At 49.1% G+C, this 9,791-nt stretch overlaps 1 protein-coding gene across 4 annotated transcripts in view; it reads left to right on the top strand.

The window, feature by feature from the left end:
* The window catches only part of SLC6A4 (solute carrier family 6 member 4), a 40,747-nt gene that overhangs the window by 21,834 nt on the left and 9,122 nt on the right, over positions 1-9,791 (top strand). For all 4 annotated transcript variants that reach the window (XM_037743331.1, XM_017542029.2, XM_037743330.1 and 1 more), the window contains 7 exons: positions 407-541; positions 908-1,011; positions 3,224-3,351; positions 4,804-4,916; positions 5,547-5,678; positions 6,864-6,963; positions 8,210-8,310. In XM_037743331.1, the coding sequence (XP_037599259.1) occupies positions 407-541; positions 908-1,011; positions 3,224-3,351; positions 4,804-4,916; positions 5,547-5,678; positions 6,864-6,963; positions 8,210-8,310 (813 nt within the window). The remainder of the gene's footprint in view (positions 1-406; positions 542-907; positions 1,012-3,223; positions 3,352-4,803; positions 4,917-5,546; positions 5,679-6,863; positions 6,964-8,209; positions 8,311-9,791) is intronic.

Genomic DNA, 9,791 nt, shown 5'->3' with positions numbered 1-9,791 from the left:
AAAGAAAATTTTCTATAAATGGGCCAATGCCAAGAATCATTACATGATTTTTTTTCCCAAAATTCCTTTAACCCACTGGTAGTATCACAATTAATAATTGTGGCGATAATTTACTGGAAACCCATCATGGACTACGTTCAGTGCTTTTTATATGCTGGCCAGCTCGAGATACTGCCCCAGCCTCAAAGATCAGTAGTGGGCTCAGAGGCGGTTCTATTGGCCAAGCGGAATCCGATCCCTGTCTGTGTGATTCCAAGGGCTGTGAGCTTTCTGCCATACCCTCTCACCCTCCTTTCTCAAAGTCTTCAAGAATAAAAGACACCGACATCCACCCAGCTCCCTCCCTTCCCCTCCCTTCCCTAGAACAGTAGGTGATAACGCAGGCTTTCGCCCTCCTTCCTTACAGGTGGTATGGGTGACAGCCACCTTCCCTTATATCATCCTTTCTGTCCTGCTGGTGAGGGGTGCCACCCTCCCTGGAGCCTGGAGGGGTGTTCTCTTCTACTTGAAACCTAACTGGCAGAAACTCCTGGAGACCGGGGTAAGACACTGAGGGAAATGTGTGCACCTGTCTGTCATTTTACTAAATGAAGCTGGTCCTCCTCCAAATAGGACAGAAGGGACAACTGAAATTTGGTTTCAGTGTGCAAGTCTGCAATGATACTTTAACTCAGAAATACAAGCATTAAAGTACAGTTGAGGCCACTGGGTGGGTTTATGCCTAAATGATAGGAAGGGAAGTGACATTTGTTTGCACTTGATTTATGGCTATGCCTGGAATGAGCCTTAAAAGTTGGTTTTCTGCCTCTGCACTTGGCCACATGGAGGCAGGAGAGGCGAGCCTGCTGGTGCCCAGGGTCAGCCTGCGTCCCCGCCACCCCCTGCCCTTCCCCCCGCTGTGTTCCAGGTGTGGATAGATGCTGCCGCTCAGATCTTCTTCTCTCTTGGTCCGGGCTTTGGGGTCCTTCTGGCTTTTGCTAGCTACAACAAGTTCAACAACAACTGCTACCAGTGAGTATCAGGGGTCCCCAAGCAAAGCTTGAAAGTGGGGTGAGTGAAAGTCAGCTAGTGTGGAGGCAGATGAGGGGACCAATGGCCTCGAATCTGGCCAGGCTTAGGCCTTGATGCCATCGCCCCTCAGGGGTGCTGCAGGCCCCTGACCAGTTCGCCCATGGCCAGAGCACTCATTGAGGCCGTGGCTTCACCCGGGCCACTCAGAGGTTGAGAGGGGCCCTAGGCCCTTTGGTTTTGTCAGAGCTCCTGTATATAAAAATAATAAGAGGCTGGACACGGTGGCTCACGCCTGTAATCCCAGCATTTTGAGAGGCTGAGGCGGGTGGATCACCTGAGGTCAGGAGTTCCAGACCAACCTGGCCAACATGGCAAAACCCCATTTCTACTAAGAATACAAAGATTAGCCAGGCGTGGTGGTGAGCACCTGTAATCCCAGCCCCTTGGGAAGCTGAGGCACAAGAGTTGATTGAACCACTGTACTCCAGCCTGAGCAACAGAGCAAGACTCCGTCTCAAAAAAATAGAAAGGAAGAAAGGAAGGAAGGAAGGAAAAAGAAAAGAGGGGGGAAGGGAGGGAGGAAGAAGGAAGGAAGAAAGGAAGGAAAGAAAGAAAAAGGAAGGAAGGAAAGAAATTACAAAACAAGTTTACAAAACGTTGCAACATACAATTACGTAGCTAGGTTTAATTAGTTAATGTGTTTAACAACAAAAATTGTAATGTGATTATATATTTGTATTGTGTATAAACAAAAAGTATGATGATCGTATTATTTTGACTAACACAAAATGCCATAATTTTTTCAACAAAATCCTACTTCAGAAATATTAACAAAACAGGGAGTGTTACACCTATTATGGTTTAAACATCACCCACTGGGCCGGGTGTGGTGGCTCATACCTGTAATCCTAGCCCTTTGGGAGGCCGAGGCAGGAGGATCACTTGAGCCCAAGAGTTTGAGTCCAGCCTGGGCAACATGACAAGACCCAGTGTCTACAAAATATTTAAAAATTAGCTGAGTGTGGTGGCGCATGCCTATGGTCCCAGCTCTTTAGGAGGCTGAAGCAGGAAGACGGCTTGAGCCCAGGAGGTTAAGGCTGCAGTGAGCTGTGTTCATGCCACTGCACTTCAGCCTGTGCAACAGAGGGAGACCCTGTCTCAAAAATAAATATCACCCATCATCTTTAGACTTAATTCCCGGCCGGGCATGGTGGCTCATGCCTGTAATCCTAGCACTTTGGGAGGCTGAGGTGGGCGGATCATCTGAGGTCAGGAGTTCAAGACCAGCCTGGCCATGATGGTGAAACCCAATCTTAAAAAAAAAAAAAAAGTAAAAAAAATTTTTCTATTAAAAAAAAAAATAGACTTAATTCCGATCAATTACAGATGACAGCATCCAGCAATCTCCTTGTGCTATGCATAAGATAATTGCAGAATTGATTTTTTTTAAAACATGGAAGGGAAATTCACATGTACACTAAGTAATGTGGCCTTGCACTGGGACACCGCCCTGAAGTTGTATGATAAGGTTGTCTTTTAAAAGTGTGAGGGTGGGAGTTCAAGACCAACCTGGCCAACATGGGGAAACCCCGTCTCTACTACAAATACGAAAATTAGGCAGGTGTGGTGGCAGGCACCTGTAATCCCAGCTACTCTGGAGGCTGAGGCAGAAGAATCACCTGAACCTGGGAGGCAGAGGTCGCAGTGAGTTGAGATCGAACCACTGCACTCCAGCCTGGCCACAGAGCGAGGCTCCGTTTCACACACAAAAAGTGTGAGGATATCTCAGTGGCTGGCAGTCTTGTGACTTCATGTGAAGATAATGTCAAAGTCTAAATCTGAGGATCTCACAAACGGGAGGCCCAGGGCCTGTCCTGGCTCCACTCTAACCCGGGCCCTGCTCGGACACAAGGCTGGTTTGAAATGGAGTGGCCCGTGCTGTGCTCGTTTATCGCAGATGGCCTCTGAAAGCACCCCACTGCTCTCCCTGCACCATGCGTGGTGGTCATGGCAGCCGGAGCTTCAGGCCTCGGCAGCTGGGTTCTGAGAGAAGGGGAGGGGACTCCGGGACAGACCTGAGGTTCCTTAAGTTCAGCTTGCTTGTCCTTGCTGTGGCCAGCCTGTCTCAGGCAGGACAGACACACAGACAGATGCTCCTTGGACCCCCAGTCTTGGAACTGTCTCAGGCGGCCCCTTGGGTTTTTCACTGCAGAGATGCGCTGGTGACCAGCGTGGTGAACTGCATGACGAGCTTCGTTTCGGGATTTGTCATCTTCACGGTGCTCGGCTACATGGCTGAGATGAGGAATGAAGATGTGTCTGAGGTGGCCAAAGATGCAGGTAGGACCTCAGGTTCTGTGCAGGTCCCTTGCTCCTACTGAGATGCTTTGCTTTGAATCTTTATAAATATCTAACTTTTGATTTATTTCTAAATGTTCCCGGAATTTTCCAAAGAACGCTAGGCATGGTGGAGTTGAAGACCAGCCTGGGCAACATAGTGAGACCCTCCCTCCATAAAAAATAAATTCTCTGGGCGTGGTAGTGCACACCTGTAGTCCCAGCTGCTCAGGAGGCTGAGGTGGGAGAGCTGCTTGATCCTGGGAGGTCAAGCCTGCAGTGAACCGCGATCACGCCACTGTACTTCAGCCTGGGTGACAGAGCAAGACCTTGTCTCCAAAATAAGAACGTTTTTGATTCCAAGATTTGAGAGAAGCCCAATGCCTTGGAGATTTTTCCGTGTGTTCGGGCCGTGCAAGGGCAGGACCCCTCCCTTGGCACCCAGCACTGGGGCCTTCAAAACCTATGGGCTTGAAATTATGACTCTGACGATGGTTTTACAGCCGTGGGGTTGCTTTCTGTGATGTCTTATGTTGGATCAAAGTCTAGTAAGCAAATCATCATTTATCCTTAGAACTGCCTCTTGTAGAAAAAGAAAATCTAGCCGATATGACCACTCTATTTTACTGAGCAGTTCTCATGGAAAAGGCAAGTGACAGAGATTGAAAACACAGATGATGGCATCTAGTGGACGAGGTCCCGGGCCTTCTTGCTAACACGCTTGTATCTTTGGCTGATTCCGTGCTTTGACCAACCCCATACCCCAAATGAGGGCACCCCTAGCTAGCCCATGAGAGGCTGAAGACATGTCCCTCACACTATCAAAAGGGACTTTAAAATAGAAAGAGGTCTTTATTCCAAGGCCTCTGTGACTACGGAAATCAGCTGAACATTTCCTACTGTTCTGGAGCTAAAGACATCAGAGCGGGTAACTGCCATGGACTTCAGAAATCCCAATCCTGGCCCTGAAAAACCCCACGGCATTGTGATAGGGTGGAAACTGACTCTTGTGTGCAGCTTTGCCAGTCTTTGGGTCTTGGGTCTGTTACTACCACCCCTATGTTAATGGAGGGCACACAGTCTTCGAGATGGAGGCTCCACCCTTCCTGCCTCCCAGGGACTGGGGCGGCCAGGTCAGACAGAATAGAGTGTGAGGAAGCGCTTGGTGTGTGTCAGAACCTGATTCATGGCCGGGCGCGGTGGCTCATGCCTGTAATTCCAGCACTTTGGGAGGCTGAGGCGGGTGGACTGCTTGAGGTCAGGAGTTCAAGACCAGCCTGGCCAACATGGTGAAACCCCGTCTTTAAAACAAAACAAAACAAAACAAAAAAACACCTGATTCATGAGTCAGGGCTGTGATGAGAACTGTACCCACTGTTGTGGCTGAGTTTCCTCTGTGACATCCTGGTAGGACAGGCCTTGTCACCCTCGCCTCCTCTCTCCCCTCTGTCTCAGGTCCCAGCCTCCTCTTCATCACCTATGCAGAAGCGATAGCCAACATGCCAGCGTCCACTTTCTTTGCCATCATCTTCTTTCTGATGCTGATCACGCTGGGCTTAGACAGCACGGTGAGTAAATGGGAAGGGGACATGGGCTCTGGGGGATGAGAGGAGGACACAGCTATACTCAATTGCCTCCCGTCCCTGCCATCCCAGGCAGCACTGGCTGCTCCCTCCTGGTGCTCCAGACCCCCGGCTTCCTCCTCGGCATTTACCACTAGTACATTCGAGTCTTTACTGGGATAATGTGGGTCAAGTGCCTGGCGCAGGCCCAAGGCTCACACATGTGAACTGTTACTGAGCACTGCCCCTTGGCCTGATTATGGCACCTACAGGCCAGGGCGAGGTCTCTCCTGGGTCTCTGCCTGGCCGAGCGTTCAGTTCAGGCCCTGGCATGAGTGGAGTGAGTCTTAGCTTTGAGCTGACTTTTCTGGTGCAAACAAAGTCTCCCCAAGAGACCTCACATATCCAAGTTCTGTCCACGTGTTCTATTTTCTTTCCTGGCTGTCCTTAGTGATGGGCTTTAGATGACAGTGTCAAACAGGGAAATACTCTTTGTGATGCTTTCGTGGGCGAGTCGGGAAACTGGTGATGATCAGCTTGGCCGGTCCCTCAGCAACCTCACCCCTCCTTCCCGTTCACAGTCCTGAAGGCCTTGTCCCAAAGCCCCCACTGTGACTGCTTGCCTGTACCTCTCAGTTTGCAGGCTTGGAGGGGGTGATCACAGCTGTGCTGGATGAGTTCCCACACATCTGGGCCAAGCGCCGGGAGCGGTTTGTGCTCGCCGTGGTCATCACCTGCTTCTTTGGATCCCTGGTCACCCTGACATTTGTGAGTGCCACGCCCCTCAGTTTTGAGTTGGCCTCCCCTAGGGCAACAGAACTCTACAGGAAGCTGTTCCTCTCTTTCCATCCCACACAGTGCCCTGGATTTGGGACCAACAGAGGGGAGAGTTGTTACTCACATTTAAAAGTTTGCCATCGGCCGGGCTCACCCCTGTAATACCAGCACTTTGAGAGGCCGAGGAGAGTGGGTCATTTGAGATCAGGAGTTCAAGATCAGCCTGGCCAGCACGGTGAAACCCTGTTTCTATTAAAAACAAAAAAATTAGCCAGGCATGGTGGCAAGTGCCTGTAGTCCCAGCTATTTGGGAGGCTGAGGCAGGAGGATCACTTGAACCCAGGAGGTGGAGGTTGCAGTGAGCCAAGATTGTGCCACTGCACTCTAGCCTGGGTGACAAAGTGAGACTCCATCTCAAAAAAAAAAAAAAAAAAAAAAATTGTCGTCCAGGAGAAGAAGAAAAGTTGTTTCTGGCACATCTATTTGTAGACTCTGTGCATGGCATCCAGGGGCTCTCAGCATTTCACAGTAGACACAACTAGATTTCAGAAAACAAAACTGTGACCAAGGCCCTCAATGTGTCTGGTATCCTGGGCCCTTCTGGATTCAGTCTTTAGAGGCAGGGATTCCTCAGGGTCATGTCCACAGCAATTGTTCAATAAGTTGAAGAAAGTTTAAAATAGATCCCATGGTCCTTTGGAGTTTGTCTCTTAAAATTTGGCAAAGAGAGGAAACAAGAAGAAGGAACTACATAGGATGGGAAGAGGCATCTGAATCGGTAAAACCTGCCCACCGCGAAGGCCCGTCCAAGAGGCAGTTTCTTTTTTTCTTTTTTTTTCTTTCTTTCTTTTTTGAGATGGAGTCTCACCCTGTCCCTAGGCTGGAGTGCGGTACTGAGATCTTGGCTCACTGCAACCTCCACCTCCCAGGTTCAAGCAATTCTCCTGCCTCAGCAACTCACCTGACGTCAGGTGATCCATCTCAGCCTCCCAAAGTGCTGGGATTACAGGTGTGAGCCACCATGCCCAGTCTAAGAGGCAGTTTCTCGGGTACTCAGGTTCGGTCCAGGTGGGAATTTTCCAGAATGATTCTAAGTTAGGAAGCCCCTGCAGGTCTCTGTAGTTGGGAGGGGCAGCACCTCGGAGGGCCCTCACCAGGCTCTGCTCTCCCCTCCAGGGAGGGGCCTACGTGGTGAAGCTGCTGGAGGAGTATGCCACCGGGCCCGCAGTGCTCACTGTGGCCCTGATCGAGGCAGTTGCTGTGTCTTGGTTCTACGGTAAGATGCTTCCTTCAGCCAGCTGTGTCCCTTCTACACCATCAGCCGGCACAACACAAAGGGCTGATTTAACCCGAAAAGGCGGGGAGGGGCAGTTTACAAGAGGCGACATCCTGACAATGGGTCTGTAAAAGAGTCTTGGCCAGGCAAGGTGGCTCACGCCGTAATCCCAACACTTTGGGAGGTAAGGCAGGTGGATCACCTGAGGTCAGGAGTTTGAGACCAGCTTGGCCAACATGGTGAAACCTTGTCTCTACTAGAAATAAAAAAAAAAAAAAAAAAAAAAAAAAGCTGGGTATGGTGGTGCATGCATGTAATTTCAGCTACTTGGGAGGCTGAGGCAGGAGAATTGCCTTAAAAACCGGAGACAGAGATTGAAGTGAGCCGAGATCGCGCCACTGCGCTCCAGCCTGGGTAACAGAGTGAGAGTCTGTCTCAAAACAAACAAAAAACCCGAAAACAAACAAAAAGAAACCACTTTTGCATGGTATTTGATATACATATTAAGAAGGTAGGGGGCATATTTTGGGCTGCACATGGGCTTGGATTTTTTTAAAAGAAGAAATCTTCCCACCTCCCTGGCGATTCAGAGGACCAAGTTCAAGTGTGTGAATCTCCACAGACCTGCCCTAGGAACTGCTAGGACCTCTCGGGGAGGCAACCACAGAGCACTTTTCCTTCTCAAGTGCTCACCCTTCTTTGGGAGTTTTCAGTTCTCACTTCTGCATCAGTTACTTTAGATAGAAGAACCTTGATCTTGATCTGGCATATGAATGGGCAATATTGGGGTTAAAAATTTCCCTTGAGGCTTCCACTGTAATGGTCAAAGTGTCAGGCGGGTTTGGCATTCCCAAAGTTCAACTTTCTTTTCTATAATAACATTGAAATCAGTTACGCACTCGGCTCTTAGGAAGGCAGTGTGGCGCCGAGAAGGGCGTGTCAATCTCCTCCCAGATGCCCATCCATCCTCCCTCCCTATGTAGAAAGAGTCTTGCTTGCTATAAAAATGCAGTTTTGCGACAAGTCCCCCAGTCCCACTTTCGGACCTGATTGCTGTGGCTGTGCTCCTCCTAGAGAGAAATTCCAGAGCTGCTCTGTGTGTCCTGGGTAGGAATTCTGGTTCCCGTTCCCCTTGTCATTCCCAGTGCTGATCCTGTGACTCTGCCTCTCCCGGAGAATAAGGGCACAGCAGCACAGCCCGTGTCCTCTCTCAGTCTCTGCCTCTCTTCCCCTTGGCTGGTTCCAGGCATCACTCAGTTCTGCAGGGACGTGAAGGAAATGCTCGGCTTCAGCCCGGGGTGGTTCTGGAGGATCTGCTGGGTGGCCATCAGCCCTCTGTTTCTCCTGGTGAGTTGCTATGTCCCTTCTCCTCCTTGCCCTGGCGAAAGACTCCCTGCCAGAAACATAAAAAATGAATTGCAATGGCTAGGCGCTTTGGCTCCTACCTGTAATCCCAACACTTTGGGAGCCTGAGGCAGGCGGCCTACATGGTGAAACCCCATCTCTACTAAAAAAAATACAAAAATTAGATGGGCGTGGTGACGGGCACCTGTAATCCCAGCTACTTGGGAGGCTGAGGCAGGAGAATAGCTTGAACCCAGGAGGTGGAGGTTGCAGTGAGCTGAGATCACACCACTGACTCCAGCCTGGGCAACAGAGCAAGATTCCATGTCAGAAAATAAATAAATAAATAAACAAACAAATAATAGTATTGAAGAATAACATATACAGAAAAGTATTAATATACAGATCGTAAGTGTACATCTCAAATAAATGTTATAAATTGAGCACACCTATGTAGCCTAAAACCACACCAGGAGACAAAAACATGACCAGCGGCGCTTCGGAAGCCCCTCTTGTGCCCCTCCCAGCCACTGTGCCCACCATGGTTCCCCGCCCTTCTGACTTCTAACACCGTGGAGTAGTCTGGGCTCCAGTCACTCCAGCACCATGTACCTCTGCTCAGTAATAATGATGCATAACATTTATTGAGCACTAAATGCCAGGCCAGACTTCATGCTCAGCTTACACTCACTGCTCTATAAATCCTCACAATAGTTCTATGAAGTGAATACAGTTCTGGCACTCCCATTTTACATGTAAGGAGATTAAGGCCAGGTGTGGTGGCTCATGCCTATTATCCCAGCAGAGGCTGAGGTGGATCACCTGAGGTCAGGAGTTCAAGACCAGCCTGCCTAACATGGTGAAATTCCACATCTACTAAAAATACAAAAATCACTGAGCATGGTACTGGGTGCTTGTAATCCCAGGGAGGCTGAGGCAGGATAATTGCTTGAACCTGGGAGGCGGAGGTTGCAATGAGCTGAATTCATGACATTGCACTCTGCTTTTTTTTTGAGACTCTGTCTCAAAAAAAAAAAAAAAAAAAAAAAAAAGAGATTGAGGCTTAGCAATGTAAAGTGAAGAGTCCAAAGTCACATAACAAAAATAACTGTTCAAGACCAGGGAAGGATCTGCTATGCTCTTCATGGGGGCCTTGAGGGGAGTCCTAGTACTTTTGTGTTTACAATTTTGTATTATTTGCATCTTCTTCAAGATGATACAAAGCTCCCTAAGCACAGATCCACGTCAAAAGTAGAATCCATTTATTGCCAAAGGACCTGGGTGAGAAAGTTGAGTCCCAAGGGTTGTCCACGTGTTGAGATGTGTTCAATATTCACTTTGTCCTTGGTTCACGTGCCCCTGCTCCAGCCTGCTGGCCTCCCAAGTGTGTGCTGAGGTACCCTGGGGTACACCGATGCCATCAGCAGGCACTATTCTTCCATTCATTTATCTGTAATTTTTCTTTTTCTTTTTTTTTTTTTTTT

This window comes from Cebus imitator, unplaced genomic scaffold, assembly GCF_001604975.1.
Source record: "Cebus imitator isolate Cc_AM_T3 unplaced genomic scaffold, Cebus_imitator-1.0 Scaffold140, whole genome shotgun sequence".
NCBI classification, from domain to species: domain Eukaryota; kingdom Metazoa; phylum Chordata; class Mammalia; order Primates; family Cebidae; genus Cebus; species Cebus imitator.
Note: the sequence above shows the minus strand (reverse complement) of the source record. Positions and strands in the feature narration are given on the sequence as shown.